Source organism: Musca vetustissima, unplaced genomic scaffold (genome assembly GCF_032173495.1).
Source record: "Musca vetustissima isolate MV318-11 ecotype Yass unplaced genomic scaffold, APGP_CSIRO_Mvet_v1 utg1319, whole genome shotgun sequence".
Classification (NCBI taxonomy): domain Eukaryota; kingdom Metazoa; phylum Arthropoda; class Insecta; order Diptera; family Muscidae; genus Musca; species Musca vetustissima.
Genome location: NW_026884577.1, coordinates 143,079 through 165,151, shown reverse-complemented (window position 1 = coordinate 165,151; position 22,073 = coordinate 143,079). Strand labels below are relative to the sequence as shown.

General features: G+C 41.2%; 4 protein-coding genes across 4 annotated transcripts in view; all 4 read left to right on the top strand.

Annotated features, from left to right (window-relative positions):
• Positions 1-15,879, top strand: part of LOC133331575 (MICOS complex subunit MIC13 homolog QIL1) — a 267,176-nt gene extending 251,297 nt beyond the window's left edge. The window contains exon 3 of the mRNA XM_061539959.1: positions 15,870-15,879. The gene's annotated coding sequence lies outside the window, so the exon portion shown is untranslated. The remainder of the gene's footprint in view (positions 1-15,869) is intronic.
• LOC133331572 (E3 ubiquitin-protein ligase Nedd-4) overlaps positions 1-22,073 on the top strand; it is a 307,165-nt gene that overhangs the window by 282,879 nt on the left and 2,213 nt on the right. The window lies entirely within an intron of this gene.
• LOC133331584 (methylosome subunit pICln) lies at positions 1,563-2,417 on the top strand. The gene is made up of 3 exons (XM_061539967.1): positions 1,563-1,681; positions 1,802-2,141; positions 2,205-2,417. Exons 1-3 carry the CDS (start codon positions 1,563-1,565, stop codon positions 2,415-2,417), a joined length of 672 nt encoding a protein of 223 aa, XP_061395951.1.
• On the top strand, positions 7,795-21,084 carry LOC133331543 (PHD finger protein rhinoceros). Its single transcript, XM_061539928.1, has 10 exons — positions 7,795-8,177; positions 8,277-8,435; positions 8,505-8,699; positions 8,846-9,065; positions 9,135-9,324; positions 9,408-9,973; positions 10,042-10,681; positions 10,769-18,698; positions 18,873-20,236; positions 20,294-21,084. Exons 1-10 carry the CDS (start codon positions 7,891-7,893, stop codon positions 21,082-21,084), a joined length of 12,342 nt encoding a protein of 4,113 aa, XP_061395912.1. The 5' UTR covers positions 7,795-7,890.

The following is a 22,073-nucleotide window of genomic DNA, read 5'->3' as shown; positions in this document are numbered from 1 at the left end:
TTTGCTCTCTGGAAGTAGCAACATCCTCTAAATATGCTCTAAGTATAATAATAGTGGTTTCAATTCTTTATTTCTTTTTAATTATTTCGTACAACACAAACACTAAGGGTACACAAAGTATGAAAAATACCCAATGTTGATTAAAAAGAAATGCCATATTCCAAAAATTTTACTCCTATATTTTCCACGAATGGAGGATTTTTCTCTCGAGAGTAGAGTAGTAGAAAGTGTCTTGCAGACAACATTAACGAATCGTGCAAGGCAGTGGCAATTCCTTGCAGACAACAATGCGAGATCGTTGACGAAACTTTTACACAAGTGTCGCAGTATTCATGCAAGACAACTTGGGCGACAGGGTAAGCGATGTTGTCGTTGACGACAACTTCGGCGACTAAAAATGATATATGTGAGGGGCTAAACGTCTACATAGCCGATCTTGTTAACTTCTTCTATCTGAAGAATATGAAAATATCCGCCACGAAATCAACAGCCACACTGTTCACCACTTGGACGACTGAAATGAAGCTCCCACTGAACATAATGGTCGATGGAGAATTGATTCCGACCACCAACTACCCCAAGATACTGGGAGCAACGTTCGACAGCCTTTCAAGTCGTCCGCACAAGCCACTGCTTTATGCGATAAGCTGAGAAGTAGGAAGAAGGTCCTCAAGTCGCTAGCCGGTAGCACTTGGGGCGCTGACAAAGAAACCTTGTTGACCTCTTATAAAGCAATAGACCGTTCAGTGGTAAGCTATGCGGCGCCAGTGTGGTTCGGAAATGGAAGAATATCCAGACCTGCTAGAACGCTGCCCTGAGAACTGCAACAGGGTGTCTCCTCATGACTCCTGTGGACCATCTTTATGAGGAAATGAATATCTTACCCGTCCATCGTCACAATTATATGTTGTCGAAGCAGTACTTGCTTGGGTGTTATCGTCGGGAACATCCCTGCCATAGCCCTATGGACAGGACTCCCCCACCCAGGCACGTCAGGAAAGATCTTCATGATCTAGAGAGAGAAGTCCAAAGGTACAAGCGTGAATGGTATTCATACGGACGCAGTCGCTCAGACAGTAGAGCAATATCGCGTGAATACCATAATTGGAGACCACCCCCATACATCGCAGCAGAGGAGAAGTAGCTGCAAGGCAAACACGAGTAGTTTTAGCTCAACTATTATCAGGATAGTGCAACCGCCTCAATTCATATTGGACATGTATTATGTTGCTACAACAACATTTCGTTAACGACAGATTCACTTACCCTGTCGTTTACACCATTCTCACCAATCTTATCGTCAATCATACCCCATTTAAAATTTAAATAAAAATGAAATTAGCGTTACATTACTTACGCAGCACACGACGTCACAGTTACGTTATCTTACTCAACCTTTGATATTTGCAAACAGCATATCGAACGCCGTTACTTAATGGTTAGCACAGCCTCTGCGGTGGGTTTTTTTTTGGCAAGAAAGAGAATTGTTTACATCGGCCATCGGCATTTCTTTTATATTCCGGCACGTGAATTGAATTAAGGATAGCTGAGAAGAGGCAACAATGGTAATTATCGGCCAAGTAGCACCACCAACCGAAGGAGTTGTTTTTACCTCCGATAATGTGACACTGAGAATTGAACAACACACTGTGGGCAAAGGAAATGTCTACATCAGTCATAGGTAAGAGAAATGTCAATGTTCGACGGCTATTGTTTTGTTCCATTCACACGATAACAATGCAATACAAAGAAAGAAGCCAAAACAACAACAACCAGACTGACAAACTATTTTTGCTTGCAGTTCACTAATGTGGAAACCGGCCAATGAACCCGAAGGCATGTCAATATCCTGGAAACGTATTGGTGTACATGGTACGGCCAGCATACCATCGAAGTGTATTTGTTTTGTTGTGGATCGTCACATTCGATGGCCCGGGGCAAGTGATGAGCATGTTGCCAATGGCAATGGTCATGCCAAGACAGCCGATACAAATGGTGCAGAGGATGCCGCTAATGGAAATAGCGATAATGAAGATGATGATGACGAAGAGGAGGATGTTTTTGTTGATGCCGAAGAGGACCAGCTAACCGAGTGTTGGTTATTGCCCGATGATGTTAACATTGTGGATACCATGTATCAGGTAAATAAATACCACAATCAAAAATTTCCAATATTTATAAATTTATTCCCACCTCCGTTTAAGGCCATGACTGAATGCCAAGAATTACATCCCGACTCGGACGATAGCATATCCGGAGATAGTGATATCATGGAATACGATGAAGATGGCGAGGGCGAATTTGATGATGCCGGCGATTACATCTCATCAGGCAATGGTGATTCTGGTGCTGTGGATAATGCCTGTGCGGGCATGCACAACTTATCGGTTGATCAATTTGCCGATGCTGAAGAATAAATGAACAAACGAATGTGAAAAGTGTGAAAAAGAAAACTATCTACGAATTTTATTCCAAATTTTGACTAAAAGTCATTACTTGGTCACATTGCATTTGTTCGACTGAAGCTCGATATACATACATATTGTAATAATGCATACAAAATTATATATATTATAATCATTATTTATATGAAATCATTTGAAATATTATAAAAACAAGAAGAAAACAAAAACAAAAAAGAAAAAAAGACTTTATCCAGTAAGAAATCACAATAGTTTTAGATTCTGCCAATTGATATAAAATATACAATAAAGATGGAATATATAAAGTAAATGTGTCGAAGTTTTTATTATTCTAGAATTGAGGTCTGTATGCAGATCGAACTGTTACAAGCGACCTGTCGCCAAATTGCATAAAGACCTGTGGTCTCTACACTGGAGGTGCCCACAATTACAGGCGTCGGAGAGTAAATGTGAAACCGGCATATAAAGTGACTTAAAAAAGAAGGCTTATAAATAAAAGCATTAGTTTCCATGCATGAGCAGTATTATTCTATACCGACCAAGACCTGTAGTCCCGATACATACCAATTGGCCTTTCTAGAGGCATGCGGTCTTTGTACAGACCAATTATTTAATTGTATTTTATTGTTTGCAATTATTATACATTTCCCCCTTGGAAAGTTATTAAAATTTCTATTATTTCTATCACTTTAAAAAAAATCAAATAATCCTTTGAGTTTTGATAGACATAACTGACAAGACGAAATGTACGGCGTCAAGAACACATAACCGCTGGCTTTAATATTTCTGTAACTTGGCATTACTAATAGGGTTCACTAAGCAAGATAATGTACTTGTTAGCAGACTGAGAGAACGAGACAATTTTGTAAACGTCAACATCTTTAATATGGCAAGAACATGTTAAATTATTTTTTTAAATTATTGGAATTAAAGATCAATTACTTGTTTGTATTGTATTGGAAAATAATGACATTCAATTCTGAAAAATAATAAAGTAAATATAGTAAACTATAAAAATGCGAAAAATATAGGAATCCTTCTGAGAGTACAATTTAATGTTAAAATAGGAAAACAAAACTAGTTGACATTCTGATTTGACGACATTTGAATTGGAAGCAACCATGCGTAACATAAAATTGGATGTATTGTCAACGCGTTGATAGTACAATAACTTCAGTAGCCTATTTATGGGGTAAACAAAGTGCTGCTCAAAAATATTAATTAATTTTCGATAATTTCTTGTTGGATATTTTCAAAATTAAAATAAGTATTTAAGTAAATATTTAAGTATTTTTTGGAACAAAACTAATGTAGCATTAAGTAATGACACATTTTACCACATTAACAAGTTAACACGATAGTATACAATAATTAATACATATTTGTGATAAAATTGTCATATTAACCTTTATGTCGACATTCTTTATATATACATATATATTTTTCCTTCTCTGTTATATAATTAATAAATAAACCATAATATTATTTAACTTTCTTTACATTATATTCATGGTGTCCCTGCGTAAGTGCTCCTTCTTCCAATAATATTGTGAAATAGAAAAGTGTACGTATATACAAAATTTATATATGTAAAATAGACATAAGTATTATTGACATAGGCACAACTATACAAGAAATAATTATAAAGAAAATATTAAGATTATACCTATTTAAATAAACAAAAATATATCACAAATTAAAATAAATTTATGAATCTTCCGTATAAAGAATCTTCTATTTTTTTAATTGAATTTTTTTTTAACACCCTAAAGACAAGTAAATAAAACGCTGTATATTCATTGTGATTATAAAGATATTTATTTACTAATTTTCATAATCATTTGTAATTTTCTTTCCCAATATATATATAAAAGCATTCAAGTATTTCATCACATTCTCCTGTGCCAACACTACTTCTAACCATTCACAATAGCACCATTTGACAACATACAACTCTGTTATTTGGCGAATTCGGTTTGCGGCGAAATCAATATGGAGTCAAAAATTAATAATGGCGACGACTGCAAAGACGTCTTGTAAATATTAAACAAGAAAAAAGTGTTTTTAAAGTGAAAATTAATAAATATTTCGTGTAAAAAACGAAAGAATAACAATTCCGTGCAATGCCCGACATATAAAATCAATGGATGTTCTCGGGTGTTCACTGAAAAACATAAAAATTACGGCGGCAAAAGTTTTTCTTGTCTTTTCGTGGTAAATTTTTTTGTGGATAGAAAGAAAAAAGTAGTGTAAAGAAACGAACGTCGATAATAAAAAGAATAAAAAGGCCACACAAAAAACCGAAGAAAAATCAAATCTCAAAGTAATTACACACAGAAAAAAGCAAAAGATTGCAATACACACAACTGGTGAAAAGAATATACAATTTATTGATTGAAAACTTCGAAACGAAAGATGGTAAAGAATATAAATATTAAGTTTACGCTAAAGAAATACGCAGCGGCTAAATGTTTTTCGTTCGTTCATTTGTTTCATTAAAGGAAAAGAATTAACAAAAAAAAAAATAGAAAAGAAAATAATGAATGGTCGGTACGGTCGGTCAGCGGCTGCAGAAAGAGGAATGAAATGAATGATGAGTGTGTGTGTGTGCGATGATGTTGTTAACGATAGTCTCTTTGCTGCTGTTGGCCGTCTCCTCAAATGTGTGTTGTTTTTGTTGTATATGGAAGTGAAGTGTGAGTGTAAGGAAAAATCATCGGAAGAGAGGTGGCTGGCTGGTAGCACTTGCGATGTGAGTGATTGAAATTGAGTCTGGCCAAGAAGAGGAAGGCATGCAAAAAAAAAGAAAATAAGCAAAGAAACCGTTGTAGTAACGAACAGAAACAATATTGCCCTCCAATGAATGCAAATTGTAAGACAAAACAACAACAAAATCGTTTTTAATTTATCATCAGCATCGCGCCTTCGTCATTACTATATTGTTTATATGTATGCGTGTGTGTGACGTTGTGCCATGTTGTTTTTGTTGTTATTTTTTTTATTTGAGCTGCACAAAGTGAAAACAACAAATCACAGAGAGAGTATTGTTCAAAAACAACAAACATTTTGTTCATATGTATTTGTTGTTAACAAAAAACAACTAATGGCGGGAATTTGTAAGATAGTTACAATACAAAAAAAGTTTCTACTTTTACCCAAAACGACGAATGGCTAAAAAATGCGAACCGCCGATTTCATTAATCATCATCGTCGTCATCATCATCTATGCGTCCTCCTCATCATTGTGTGTGTCAGTGCAAGAGCATGAGGAACTAATTTACATTTGTTGTGTTTACACTTGTCAAATTGTTGATATTGTGAGAAAATTTGCATTGATTTTGCCATTTAATTTGCATATAATATTTCATTAAGAAATAATAGAAATAGCTAAATGCAATGTAAAAAAATATAAACACAATTTATCCTCGGTTCATACCGTGTGTCTCCTGAGAATTGTCCTTATGTATATGATTGTGTATGAGTGTGTTCTATAATGATTGACGGAGGAGCAAGCACACTTCTGATCAATAATAGTGTAATTGTCATTAGTGTTATTATTGTTGTTGCATCTAGCTGAAATTTTTGTGTGTGAGAGAGAAGCAGCAAGAGAATACGATTAGTAATTTCATTTAGCTAAATTATGGTATATATGTGCTAATTCTGCTTAACGAAAATGTGAAAATAAATATTAAATATTAAGTAAATGTAAAATAATACATGTTTATAATAGTTAAATATATGTAACAAAGTGTTGCATGCTGTAAAATTCCTTAAATATTTATATTACACATTAATGTATTTTGTGCTCTCCATTAAGACATTTATTTTGCTTCCTCTTCTTGGGGTTTCTTTCTGCTTCATTGTTCCCCCCACTTTTCTGTGGTACAAGAATGAAAGAAAAGAAAAAGAACTAATGTGATTGTGATTTGTGGCGAAAAAAGAAACAAGAATGACAAACGGCGAAGAACCAAATGAAAAGGAAAAAGAAGAAGAGTGCACTTAACTAATCAACTATTGTGAATTGCATATAAAGTTTGGCAAAATGTTTATTAAATTTTCACTTCAGTTATTTCCTTATAAAAATGGATTGTGATTATTTCCAAATCAATTCTACAAACATGCAAAAACAACAATGTTTTAATCAGTTGAATTTTTTTAAACAAACAGATTAAAAAAGAGGAAAATGAAATAAAAATAACACCATCAACATTATTGTGAATGAAGTGTTGACATTTCATTTGTGCTGTGCTGCCTCTTTGCCACCATACAAAATATACACACAAAATCATTTGTGGGGGAATGAATAACCACAACGACGTCGCCGCCGACGTCACACAACGCCGTTAAATATTAGTGCACAGAACGAACGCAAGAAGGCGGAAATTGCAAAGCAAAAAAGAGCAAAGAAAAACGAAACGACACACACAAGAAACAATAGAAAAGAAAGTCTGTTTAATACAAAAATACAACAATTAAGAAACGTAAAAATCTACTTTTTCCACCAAAAAATATACAACTAATGTACAACTGTGCAAATTGTTTTTGTTTTTGTGTCTGTTTCTATATAGGGAAAGCAGCTAATTATTGTAAAATATTCCAAAAGGAAGAATTGTAATGCCTTGAACGAAAAGAACCTTTTTTGACGTCTTAAGGAAGAAACACATAAATATTATTAGAATCTGAAGCACACGCCTTTGCGCACAATTGCACCGTCAAATGAAACAACCACCTTACAACAGCAGCAGCAGTAGCAGCAAATCGCATCAATAATCAACTAACCCGTCAAAAGTAATTATAATTCCACAACAAAAAAAAAAACGAAGACGAAAAAAAAACTATATGAAAAAAACTTGAAAAAAACACAAGTGAAGAAATACTCCATAAAACGCCAAGTATTAATATTGGAATTTTAACATACTCACAAAGACTCTGTAAGAACTTTTCTTTTTGTCAATGCCGTGTGTGCGGGTGCATAGCATTGAACTCTCCCCCCAAATTGACTCCCTCCCTCCTGCCTATTCTCAACGACTTGATGATATTGATGTTGACCCAATCTTCTTTATAAATATGTAGTAAGTATAATGTGCGAAATCTAAAATAATATAATAATAGTAATTTTCATTTCCTTTTGCAGGACATTAAGCAATAATAATTCTAAAATACAAAACACAAATATTATATATAATAGCATCAACAATTTATATATCACAAGACGAAAGAAAGAAGAACAAAAAATCAAGAAGAAGCAGCACAGGAGTTGGAGTGGAGTATTATTAACATTACAGAAAATCTAACTGACCAACTTTTTCTAAACTCACACAAACACATTGGTGGTACTTTTTGCTTATCCGAAAAGCAAAAAGTGAGCAAGCATACAAAAAGCAAAAAGATAATAATTTTATTGGAAAAAGTCAACAACGAAGAAGCCACAATACATGTGTTTGCCGCTGTTTAAATCACTGGAATTATGTCACAAAGAGGTAAACGCGGCAATCATTTGCATCATCCAAGACTTGATGTTGAACCACAGCCACCACCCACAAAAAGACGTAAAGGACGGCCACCCAATAGTGGTGGCATCGGAGGAGGCGGTGGCGGCGGTGTTGTGGCGGGCAGTAGCGGCAGCAATGTTGGTGGTGGTGGCAGTGGAGGCGGCCCTGGTGGGCCCGCTTCTGTACCAAACCTTAATCCAGCCTTTGGGGCTGGTGGTGGTGCTGCTGCCGGTACCAGCTGTGCCAGTTCATTAATACCAAGCAATAAAACAAATAATAACACACAAATTGATACCGACAATCCAACAGCAGCGGTACATGCTTCAAAAACATCAGCAGCAGGTGGTGGTAGTGGTTGTGTTGATGATACAGCCATGTGTTCCACAAGCTCCAAAGCCATGGGTATACAAGGAAGTTGTTCATCATCGGCAGCAGCATGGCAGGCAAGATCGGTATCAGATATAAAAATGTCTAGCATATATAATCGAAGTTCAACCGAAGCACCAGCAGAGCTTTATCGGTAAATATGATGAATATACATTTTTTTAAGTTTTTTTTTTTTTTAATAATTTGTCTTTTTTCCTTACAGCAAGGATCTCATAAGCGCAATGAAATTACCAGATTCTGAACAACTGGCAAATTATGAATATCTAGTTGTTACTGATCAATGGAAACAAGAATGGGAACGTGGTGTACAAGTACCAGTTAATCCTGATTCATTGCCAGAACCATACGTTGAAGTGTTGACTGAACCTATAGTGCCACCCGCTCATGACTTTAAACTGTAAGTGTAGCAAATTGAATTATAAAAATTGTATTTTATTCTCTTAATTTTTAAAGATCATTTATGATATAGGAACCAATGGGGTCGTAGATTTTTTTTATATTTTTCACAAAATAATATTTATATACTTTTATTTATATTTTTAGTCCAAAAAACCGCTTCCTGCGCATAACCAAAGACGATACATACTCACCGGAGTTACATTGTCTAACGAATGTGGTTGCATTAGCTGAAAACTCATGCGCCTATGACATTGATCAAGTGGATGAGTCATGGCTTAAATTATACAATGCCGATCGTGCACAATATGGTGCTCCCTTTGCCATAAGTGAAACTCAATTTGAACGTGTTATCGAAGAACTGGAGGTAAGGAGAAATACATTTTCTTTTGTCCCATTATCCCATTTTAATTCATTTTTGTTTGTTTTGTTGTAGGTACGATGTTGGGAACAAATTCAGGTTATATTAAAAAATGAAGAAGGTTTGGGTATTGAATATGATGAAAATGTCATATGTGATGTTTGTCGATCTCCTGATTCGGAGGAAGCTAATGAAATGGTTTTCTGTGATAACTGCAATATTTGTGTGCATCAGGCCTGTTATGGCATAACAGCCATACCATCGGGTGAGTACTTCAAAACATGACACTTTATTTTACTGTATTTGTTTTAATGTGTGTTCAATTTGTTCATGCTTTATTCTTTGTAGGCCAATGGCTTTGTCGAACATGTTCAATGGGCATTAAACCGGACTGTGTATTATGTCCGAATAAAGGTGGTGCAATGAAATCAACGAAATCGGGCAAACATTGGGCGCATGTTTCATGCGCTCTCTGGATACCAGAAGTCAGTATTGGGTGTGTTGATCGTATGGAACCGATAACGAAAATCTCCAGCATTCCACCAAGTAGATGGTCTTTGGTATGTGTACTTTGTCGAGGACGTGTGGGCGCATGTATACAGTGTTCGGTGAAAACATGTAAGACCGCATATCATGTGACCTGTGCTTTTCAGCACGGCCTGGAAATGCGGGCCATTATTGAGGAGGGCAATGCCGAAGATGGCGTTAAACTGCGATCGTATTGTCACAAACACAGTGTGAGCAAGGGTAAAAAGGAGGCCAACAGGGGTTCAAGCAGTGGCAACTGTAAGAATCGCTTGGGCAATAGCAATGGTGGTTCCGGCACGGAAGATGATGATTGCCGAAGACGTAAAAGTCGAAAATCGGATATGACCTCAGAGGAACGTAATCAGGTGCGAGCAAGAAGGTTACAGGTGAGTTGAAAGTTTGAATTGTCTTGCTTTTATGTTATAAATAATAATGTTTATTTTTATGTTCCCAGGAGGTTGAGTCGGAATTTGACAAACATGTCAACATCAAGGACATAAGTTGTCATCTGTTCGATGTTGATGATGAGGCCATTGAAGCCATCTACAATTACTGGAAGTTAAAGCGAAAATCTCGAAATAATCGTGCCCTGATACCACCCAAATCCGAAGATGTTGAAATGATTGCACGCAAACAAGAACAGCAGGATATTGAAAATCACAAATTGGTTGTCCATCTGCGACAAGATTTGGAACGTGTACGCAATCTTTGTTACATGGTTAGCCGGCGGGAGAAGCTGTCACGCTCATTGTTCAAGTTACGTGAACAAGTTTTCTATAAACAAATCTCAGTGCTCACTGAGGATAATCAAAGGGTGCGCGATGGCAACGAGCCAAGCGATGAACAATTTAAAAATGCTGTCATTTATGCAAATGATGGACCCACGCTTTATGATCGTTTCTATTCGTCCGGTGATCGTACTAAACATCCGAACACCACCACACAGTACCAAAGTTTAGAATATATTCTGGAGAAATTACTCGGCAATAATACTAAGAATGGACCAAAAAGTTCGAATAAAACGACGACGACGTCACAGCATCATAGTAGAGCTTCCACATCGCCTACAAAACGTTTAAATAAGTCATCATCGGGTTCGGCAACAGCTGCCACACCATCCTCTGTAGCTACAACGTCATCATCATCAGCAATAACAAATAAATCACCTGCAAATAAAAAAGTTAACAATGGTGCGGTTTCGGTGGTTGGGGGAGCTAAAGCGACCACAACATCAACATCATCAACCAATGTGTCGGAGAAAAATGCTGTTAGCAGGCGGCGTAGCTCCACGGGCCTTGACAAAACCTCAAAACCAGCCACCTCAAATGTCACGTCTGGTGGCAGCTCTAGACCACGGCTCAGTAATAATAGGACACCAACTAAATCGGGAAAACAAACAACCACAAAAAGTTCTGATGAAAGTTCCAGTTCATCGGGTAGTTCATCATCCGACGATGACGATGATTCCTCATCGGATAATGGTTCATCATCTGGTAGCGGTAGTTCATCTGGTTCCGAAAGTGCTACAAGCTCAACGGATTCGGCCACTTCCTCATCAAGTTGTGATGAAAAAACACCTAAAGGTAGCAAATCCTCAACCAAGAAAGTGCCGCAAAATAAGCGGGAAAGTTATTCTCGTTCGTTGGAGATGCGAGCCAAACAACGGAGGAAGAGTACGGCAGCTGCAGAAACTGCAACGACAACGACGACGGCACCACTTGAAACTAAAGAAAATAAATCAAGCAATGGTGCTGCCGTTACAGCGTCGAATGAAACAGTCAATCGCACTGAAGTCAAAAACTCTTCCGATGTTGCAACCATACTCTCCAGTTCCAGTGATATTGATAATGAAACTGAAATTGGTAAAAATAAAAAATTAACATCATCAACGTCGTCAGTACCTGTCAACAATAAATCACAACAACAATCAAAGAACAACCAAACTGGTGGACCAGCAGCGACTGCTGTGAACAGCAAGACCCCCTCCTCAACAACAACGACGAGTAGAACAAAGAAGATCGAAGATGATGGCAATTCATCCTCAACATCATCATCTTCCACGGCATCATCCTCAAGTGATGAAAGTTTGGAGCTAATACCTGCCAAAAAGAATCGCAAATCATTAACCACAAATTCCACAGCGGGGAATGATGGTGTTCAACAGCAGCCACTACAGAAATCAAGAAATTCCGCCGCTAATCGCAAAGCAATTGAGCAAATCTATTCAGATTCTGATGATAGCTCGTTGGACTCATCGGACAATAAGGACAAGGAAGAGGAACGCACAGCCGAAAGCAATGTTAGTGATTCACAGAATCAACAGACAATACGGACCAAAGCCGCCATGAAGGAGTTCACCTTGCAACAGCAAATCTGCGCTGGTAAGACACAAAAAGATAGCACGACGACACAATCATCGGTCACGACCAAATCTCTGACGAAAAGCTCAACAAGCTCGTCCAGGTCCAAGGATAAAGGTGAAAGGTCTGTGGATGCCAATAAGCGAAATATCAACTTAGCCCCTTCGGATGTGGAAAAACAATTAAAATTTCCCGCCGATTTATTGGTTGTGCCTCAGAGGCAAGCAGCGAAGAAAGCATCGGAAAATATGCGCGGTGGTGGTGTTGTGATGTCAGCGTCTTCCACGAGTTCCGTTTCATCGAATAATGCGAGTAGCCACCAACGTGACTCAGCGGCAGATGTTAAGACGCGTGATGGAAGTGCCAAAACGACGCATCGTAACAGCAGTAGCAGTAGCGGTGGTGCGGATGGCTTAATGAAGTCCTCCTCCGTGGATGAACGAACAGAAAAATCAAGAGGGGGAAGTAGTGGTGCCAGTAAAGTGGATGATAAACCAAGTGCCAATAAACGTGGTCGTCCTCCAAAGAATACAAAAGACAATATAACGGATACCAATAGTACTAGTCAACCCACAACGTCCACCAGTAGTCGTGTAAAGGATCCGCAAGCGGCAAACAAAGCTGTCGAAATGGAGGGTAAAAAATCCACATCATCTTCTTCAGCGTCTACACCCAGCTCCTCTTCAGTTGCCACTACGACAAATGAATCGCAAAATAGCGTCAAATCTTCACCCACTAGAGAGAAAGTATCACAGCCCCCTTCACCGTCCCAAAAGCCTGCAGCAACAACAACATCATCATCGTCATCCTCGTCATTGGCTGCGGTTGATGCTATGAAATCGAATATACTTGTGGCCTATGTGCCACAACGTCAAGCGGCCAAAAAAGCAGCGGAACAATTGAAGAACAGCATTAAGCCCCTGTTGACAAATACCGATGTGACAACAACAACGGCGTCAGCGACATCGGATGATAAGGAACGTTTGGGTGGCAGTGAAAAGGATTCTAAATTAAAAACTCCAGAAAGTCGTCATACCAAATCAATGCCAACACGACGGATGTCTATGAGAGATTCCACTCTAAGTAGCAAAGAGAGGCAGGACACTTCCACACCCTCCAAGGTGAAAGATACAACACCAACCAGGCTGGCGGCTACAACACCATCTCCCTCACTTAAAACTACAGCTCCCCCTGCGGTATCTCCCTCATCAACGCTTGCAGTTCCTGCCCCTCCACCTCCTCCTCCTGCACTTACAGATTTGCCAGCAGATACTACTGCTGGCATAAAACATCCCACACCATCTCCTGCAGCCCAAAACAAAACTCCAACAAGTAATAATAGAAGACGTTCCAAAGATGACACCACCGGCAGCGGCACAACAGTGCCTGCAAGTCCCACAGCAACGGGACCGTCGGCAGTAACGGCGACTACATCCACAACGTCTACAACTCCCAAACGTGTGCCAGCAGCCATGGATAAGAAGCGGAAATTTTCCACAACATCCAGTTCGGCCAGTGATTCAAGTTCCTCCTCTTCATCTTCCGATGGAAGTGAAGACAGTTCTAGCAACAGCGATAGCAGTTATTCCACTTCATCATCGGACGATGAGGCCAGCGAACCCGAAGAAAAAGAAACTACGAAACGAACAGCGGCAGCAGCTGCAGCGGCCACGGTGGCGGCGAAAAGAAATCTGCGCAAATCATTGGAGGATAGTAGACAAAGTACCGCAGCGCCTGTGGTTGAAACAGCTACCACTCCTACTTTGCCACCACCACCAACTTCCAGCACAAAATCGTCACCCAAAGTGTCACCACAGAAACAGCTCAGGCGTAATACTAGCACAACAAGTACCAGCAGCCTGGCCACAAACAGTGATGATCAACAGATGTCGGATACCAATACCACAAGCAGTATACAGACACGTCGTAAGTCAGCTTTAATAGAAGAGGAACGGGCCCTGAAGCAGCATAACTTAGATAAAAAGTTGGCAGCTGACAATTTGGCCATGGAGGCAGCCATAGCACCACCTCCCACAGCGGCATCGGTGGTTACATCTCCTTCCCCCAAGTCCAATGACTTGACATCATCTTCCCCACTGAAAACAGCATCTTCGTCTACATTATCTAGTCCTTCACCTGCCGTGCAAGATGTTAAAGATTGCACAGAAGTTGCAACAAAATTACCCGAGATCGCAAATCAAGAAAGTGCTACCGAAATGCAATTGGACCTAGTCCTAAGGGATAAAATCACAGAAACCGAAGCAATGGAAAGTGATATTGCAAAAAGCCAATCTACCGATGAAGCTCAAGCCGCAAATGAAGGTGTATGTACGGATAGGGAAAAGTCCATGGAAGCAGACCGACAGCCAACAAAAGAAAATATTTTGGATTTGGAGAAAATGTCCGACAAACCAAATACTGATAATGTACCCCCATTCGGGGGTGCTAGTATTTCAGCAGAAAAACCAGTTAGTATGGATGTTTGTTCCGAGGTACCCATGGACATTGATGAAGAACTGACCACAGCACCCACAAATACCGCATTACCACCAGGTGCTGGTGCTGATCGTTCGCCCGCCAAAATTGATGAACTTTTAGTCGACTTAGATGATCGACCACCAGCCGCCCCTATGCCAGCATCACCACCACCACCTGCCCAGCATTCTTCCTCGTCGTCGTCGGGCTCATCATCATCCACTTCCAGTGACGATGATGATGAACATTCCAATGGTAGTGATGTGGGAAAATCACGCAAACGTAAAGTACGTAATCGTCGCAGACGTACCCGTCGACCCGGTAGTCCGCCAATGCCTGACGAGGTAGAGCACACACACCACACTCAACATTTGTTGAATGAAATGGAATTAGTTAAAGCATTGGAAGAGGAGCGTAAAAATGAATTGGCTGCCGCCAATGCCAATAGTGGTAAATATTCGGCCTCTTCGTCATCGCCAGCGGTGGCTGTTATTGCTCCAGAGCCACCGGAAATAATTAATTTGGATTCCAATTCAAATTCGGCAGAAGAAGGAGCTGGCCTTGTAACACCTGTTACACAGAAGAAGGATAGCATGCCTGGAAATGTGCCATCGACGGAGGATGTGGCTACAAGCAAGCCAACTCTTACTTCGTTGTTAGTTCCTGATGCCGTAAATCTGCTAAAAGAATCCCAAATTCCTGCATCAACTGCGGTCACAAGCAACCCCACGGCTTTGTCATTAATCCAAACATCGAATTTGGATTTGGCCCCCACTTCAATTAATAACAGCACACCACTTAATGTCACAGTACCGGCGGCGCCACAACCACCAATATCATCATCATCCTCCTCTCTTGAAAGTGCCCATCATCCAATTGTGGATACAATTCTCGATTTGGAGGATAATGCTCAAAAGAAACAACAAGAGAAACACCACCAGCAGCAGCAACAACAACAACTTGGTTTCTCTACTAATGACTTGCTTGGTTTTGGCAGCCATACTGTGGGTCAGGTTTTGGGACAACCTAATGAAAGCCTATCAAGTCTTTTGTCAGGCAGTGGTAGTACTGCCAAAGAATTATCCACAGAGGATAGCAGCCAGGCCACAATGAGCCTATTGGAAAAGCTAAGGAAAACCAAACGCAATCGCAATGAGGAGCCCAAAGAACCGGATCTTATGTTACCACCACCCACACCAGCAATACCATCAGTATTTCCCTTTCATAATGCAGCCGATCCGGAGGATATTATACATGTGCAAAAGGAAAATGCTGCGTTATTGGAAGCTCATTTCCCCGGCGCAGATAATGGGTCGCAACAAACTCCAGGACCAATGGATGGTGGCAGTAACAATATGCAACAGGTAATTGGTTCGTCACCAAGTAACAACAACACCACAAACAACAAGGATGCTGCTGCAGCGACGGGTCTAAGTTTATTTGGCAGTTTGGCCGGCAGTACAGTTCCAGAGGCAAATACTCCTGGACAAATGCCTCAATTACCCAGTAATGCCCTGAATTATTTGGACGGCAATGGTAATGATTTGCAGCAGCCACCAACACCACAACAACGGCAGAGGACACCTCAGATGACACCCATATCCCCCATGCAACAGCAGCAACAACACACACCCACTCATCATCTACAGGGTCAGGCAGCAACTACACCCAATTCAAATTATAATCAAACACCTCTGACACCCAATCAACAGCAACAACAACAAACGTCCTCCAATGTGGCCGAACTTACCTCCCTCATACAAAAAGAATTGGCCTGTTCGGCGCTCAATAAATCGCTGGGCCTTGATAGTTTCACCCAAAAACAACCAACCACACAGCAACAGTCCTCTTCGTCGATACACAGCAATAGAATGTCTTCCAGTTCCAATTCACTGACCACAGCCAGTGCAACACCAGACTTCGTGGACCTACATGCCGCTGCCACAGCAGCTGCCAAGGATAATCTGGACTTTACCAGTTCCGCATCGGTGGGTAGTAATAAATTGGTGGTCGACTGTGACTTTGATGAGAACACCCGCATGCAATCACCCTACACTATGCAGGGCAATCGTATGTGGAATGAAAACGATTTGATAGCGGCCAGGAGATCAACATCACCGAGTTCGGTATCGGAATCAAATGATCACACACCCAACATGGATTTGCAACCACAACAGCAAACTCCCCAACAGCAGCATACACCTGTACAGCAGCATCAAATGTCCGGTGGTCAACATGTACAACAAAGTCCGCACATGCAACAACAGCAAGGATCCATGGCGACAAATATGTTGCAAGCCAACACCAATGCCATGAACAGCATGCAGGGTGTGACAAATACCAGCTCACCGAATTGTAAAAATAGTTTCTTCAATGCCCTGAACAATTTTGGTCTCAACTCCAATAGCTATGGCCAACAACAGCCGCAGCCGCAGCAACATCCACAACAACAATCGCCCATGGTTAATGGCATTGATTCCATGATGTATAACCAGCAGCAGCAGGGAGGATACAATTCAACACCAGCCACAACACCCACTAGTCAAACAACTCCCCAACATCAACAACAGCAACAAATGGTGGCTGGTAATATTCCCTCAGCTAGCCAGCAGTATAATGGCAATGTGTCCAATATGTTCCATGACAGCACCTCTGCTGCAGCAGCCAATATGTCTGCTGGCATGAACCAAATGCCCTTTGTTGGGTCCGCCAATAACAATAATGCCACTGGTGTAATGTATCCCGCTGGACCGGGTACAGGTGCTCCACAACAACAGCCGTCGCGTCCTTCTGCCAATGATATATTCGGTACATCATCCAATGCGGCGGCATCCATTGGGGCCGCAAATCCGTCTGCCGGACAGTATGGCGGTGCCGCTTTTACGTCTTCCACACACAACCTAGCATTGACGGCAGCCATAGTTGGAGTTACGGGTCCTGGTAGTCTACTCGATCATAATTCCCCGCGTCAACAGCAGCAACAACAACATCATCACCACCATCAAATGCAGGCTGCACAGCAACAGCAATTTAATTTAACTTCACCCAGCAATGCTGCAGCTGGACCACCAGGGCCTTTTAATAATCTTCACATGAATAGCTGTGGGCCGGAAGGTATGTTAACCCCAAATCAGCATCAGCATCCCTCTTCGACGCACACCACACCCACCAAAGGGGATTCTCCCTCCAAGGGCAGTCGATCATCGGCCCGATACAATCAACAACAACATCCACGTAATTCCCATAAATCGCCGCAAATTGGTCAACATAAATCGCCCGGCAAGTCGCCACGTCAAATGGAATTGCTGAGTAAACAATTGCAACAACAACATCAGCAACAACATGCATCCATGGGACAGGACTACTCTACGACGGCAACAACAACAAAACCACCAAAATATGATCCGCTTACCCATACATTGGCCGGTAAGCCAAGACAAAGAGCACCACGTGGCACTGGAGCTGGTTCACGAGGTCGGGGTCGGGGTAGAGGAAGAGGTCGGGGAGCCAGTGCGGCAAACTCCATTATACCCACATTGCCATTGACAATGAGCGACTATGTTAGTTCCGATAATCTGGTCGGCACACCCTTTGAATTTAGCTACGAGGAGGAAATGGCCACACCACCGGGTATGGAGAATCTACAGTCTCTAAGGGATCGTAGGCGTTCCTTCGATTGTCGCAATGCCCATGCCACAGATCCACAAAAATATCGCAGTCCCAGCTATAAAGTTAGGGGAGGAGGTGCTAATGCTAATCTAATGGCCTCTACAGCAACTGGTGGCCCCAATGCCCAATCATCTGCCGCAAATGCCAGCTCTGTTGGAGCACCAGGCAATGAAACATCCGTCACCACGTCATCCCTTGTCAATTGTGGTAGCAATCCGTTGAAAAGTTCCAGCAGTACATCAAATCTGCATTCCATTGTCCAGCCCATGTTACCGGGACCGGTTGATATGCGTACCTATAACCTTGGATTTGAACCGCAACATTCCAGTGCCTCACAGGAAGCATATAATAAGAATTTATTGGGAGCCTTTGATTCGGGTACAGCAGATCAGACGTTATCCGAGTTCGATGAGGAGGATGAAAGGGAATTCCAATCGGCCTTAAGAGCCACTGGAACCACTACATCTATGAATCAACAAAAACCTGCCACGACCATAAATACAACAGCAACGGCATTGCCTGGAAATACAACAAATTCCTCGTTGATAACCGGCAACACTGATGGCATGGATGCGAATCTAAAGGCAACAGCAGTAGCATCAGCGATGTCATTGGAATCTGTAGTGGCCAATACCAGTCTTATTTCCAACCCAAGCAGCTATTCTGCAACGACCATACAGGCCTCACAGTCCATTTGTGCCACAACGGCGTCCACGTCCATATCTGGTGTTGTGACAGCAGCATCTGTGGGAGTGGGAGCTTCGGCACTTGAACTAAGCAGTGGCAGTGTAAATACCACCACCTCTAATCTGACCTCTACCACAACAACTACAATTTGTTCCGCGGAATTGGTCAACGATTTACAAACGTCCATGGAAACCACTTCCGAAGATGTATCCATTGATTCGGATACCACCTTGACGACAAAGGCTTCACTTTCCGATGCCCGTAATCAATTGAAATTGAAAATTAAAGGTCCCCTGGCCTATCCGGATATGTACAATAGTTCATCGACCATGACACATTCTTCCACGGCAGCTCAATCGGCCATGAGCAATTCACAATCCATGGTATCGGCCACAAATGTCATCAGTGCCTCAGTGAGTGGTAGTGGTACAAATTCACGCCGCATGCGCAAAAAGGAACTGCTCAGTCTTTATGTCGTTCAAAAAGACAACCATGGTGACGATTCCTCATGTGGTCTACCTCCCACCGACTCTAGTCTTATGTCCAATTCCATGGAGGTGACACGTAAAACGGACAGTGTTTGCAGTGAAGTGGATGAGTATGGTTCAGAGGCAGCAGCTGGCATGGGTAGTGGCAGTGGTGGCGGCACCACAACATCTTCCAGCAAACGCTTTAAGAAAACATCTAGTCGAGAATTGCGATCGCTGGACTCAATGGCTGGCGATAGTGAACTGAACGCCTTAGGTTTGGCCTCCGGAACGGAAGGTCGCAGACGTAGTGCTTGTTCGTCGGGTAGCACGGCAGAGAACAGTGCCAAATCGGGGGCAGCTGGTAGTGCGGGTAAACGTCGTGGTCGCAGCAAGACGATGGAAGGTGCCGACGATGAACCTGCACCGAAGCTCAAGATCAAAATTCGTGGTCTGGGTGGAGGCGAGGGCAATGTTGTCAGTGCCACCACCACTGTGGGTAGTTGTGAGACCAGTTTCAATAGCCATGAGGTGTCGAGACGTTCCGTGGCATGTCCACCAAAGAAACGCCTTACCTCAAATTACACACCCACCTTGGAGGATCTGATGCGTGATTCTATGAATTATCGCGATCAAGTTATGCAAGAATTTGGTGGTGATGAGGAAGAACGTAGCAGACGTTCGGCCAGTAATATGGGCGCTCTGAAATCATATGCTGAAGTCAGTCCACCTCCACCGGCCAAAAAGGCAAAATCTTCCAAACCCAAAAAGGACAAGAAGGAAAAGAAACGTCACAAAAACCGGGGCGATACTGATGATAATGCCAGTCTTATCTTTGGTGGGGGTCTAAACAGTAACAGCATGACGACTACATTGATAGAACAACCTATCAGTGCCTCACCTGGAGATCCACCAAAGTTGATTTTACGTATAAATAAACGTAAAGCCGAATCGACGGCCACCGATACGAGTCTGTCGTCACCGGCCACAGGTCTAAATGCGGCCGGACAACAACAATCGGCGGGGGGAGTGGCAAATCCTCCCGCAGATGAACCACCGGCCGCCGCTGCGCCCATACGCCTGAAATTGGCACGTGTCTCCGATGGTGGTGGCTATGTCATCGGCGATAAGAAACGCAAGAAGGGCAAGAAAAATATTATCTCACCGGCCTCCACAGAAGAACTGACCACCAATTCGAATACCAGTTCAGCAATGCAGCCGCTGCCGCATCCAACACTGGTGGTGCCGCACACCAACACCAGCAGTGACTTTGCCAAATTTGCCGAAGATGCAAATGCCAGCGCCAGCATGAATTCGCCGCATGTGGCCACCTACAGTCACTACAGTAATGAACCCGCCTCTTCTCTAATGATGCGAGTCGAATCGGATGTTGCCAAAGATTCTAGTACACCCTCTCCGTGCCTGGTGATAGATTCATCGAATACGGCAAGTTCGTTGCAGCATGATCCCAATGGGCCGTGTAGTGGCGATGTGAATAGATCACCGGTTATAACACCCACACCGCTGCAGCATCATGGTTCAATGTTGGCTGGTGGCACTGGAGCAGCATCACATTGTAATGAGAACAGTAATAGTCAGTCCTCCTCGGCCTTGAGTAGTCACACCCATTTGAGTCATTCAAATTCGAATTCCATGATGAGTGGCAATAATCTGCATCAGCAGCAGCAACAGCATCACCATCCTCACCACAGTAACAATAGCAACAGTAATAACAGTGGTAGTAGTGGTGGAGGAGGGGGTGCGGGTGCAGGAGGTAACAGTTCCAGTGGTGGCGGTGGTGGTTTAATATCATTACCCAAGGATTGTGAGGTTAGATGATGAAGGCGTTAAATCAACAAATCAAATGAAAACCCCCGCTATACATCTTTGCCGAAGGCAGACAGCCAGCCAGCCTGCTAGCTACCAATTTTGTGGTGGAACGAACACGAGCGAACCAATCATACTGATCAAACAACCAAGCATCATCACTTAGATGAATTATCTATTCCAAATTGTTAATACATATATACTTTAAGTCTTAGAATATTTGGGCTTTAGATAACTAAAGCCACACATACCCCCCACACACACACAGGAAACAACTTGTATATATAGAACATAGAAATGTGTAATTCTCTTCCCAACCCTGTCCCCTTTTTTCCCTGCCCAAAAAGCCCAGCCTTATGGTATGAGAGTGATGTGTTGTTTTATAACTTAAATAAACAATTTTTGATATTGTTTTTATTTTATTTTATTTTTTTTAATAATTAATTTATTTTTTGTTCCAAATGTTGTTGTGTATATGAGATGAGTGGAATTGTATGACATGGAAAATAATTCTATTTTATTTTTATTCTTTAGTATATTGTGTCATTGTAAATTAAAATAAAATATGTTTTCATTTCGATAAATTTAAATGACAAAGAAAAAAATCGATTCGAAATTGAATTTGTTTAATATTACACAATTTAGATTGAAACTTTTTATTGTAGATAAAATTGTATCCAAGCTTATCGAAATGAAAATAGTTTTATTTTATTTTTTAATTTATTGTGACAGTTATCCACACTAGACCTTCTAAAGTTTTTTTTTTTTTAATTTTTTTAAATACCTAATGGCATGAACTCATGATTATAAATAAAGTATTGCATTAGATGCAATGAACCGTTTTCTTTTCTAATTAAAAAACAAAACACAGCAACTACAATGTAAGAATATTAGTAGTAATAATGATTATGAATTTAAGGTTTTATTTAAAGGACTGTACAAAAATAATTACCATTTATTTTTTTAGGAAAACTTTTGAAATTTTCTCTTAACCGTATTAA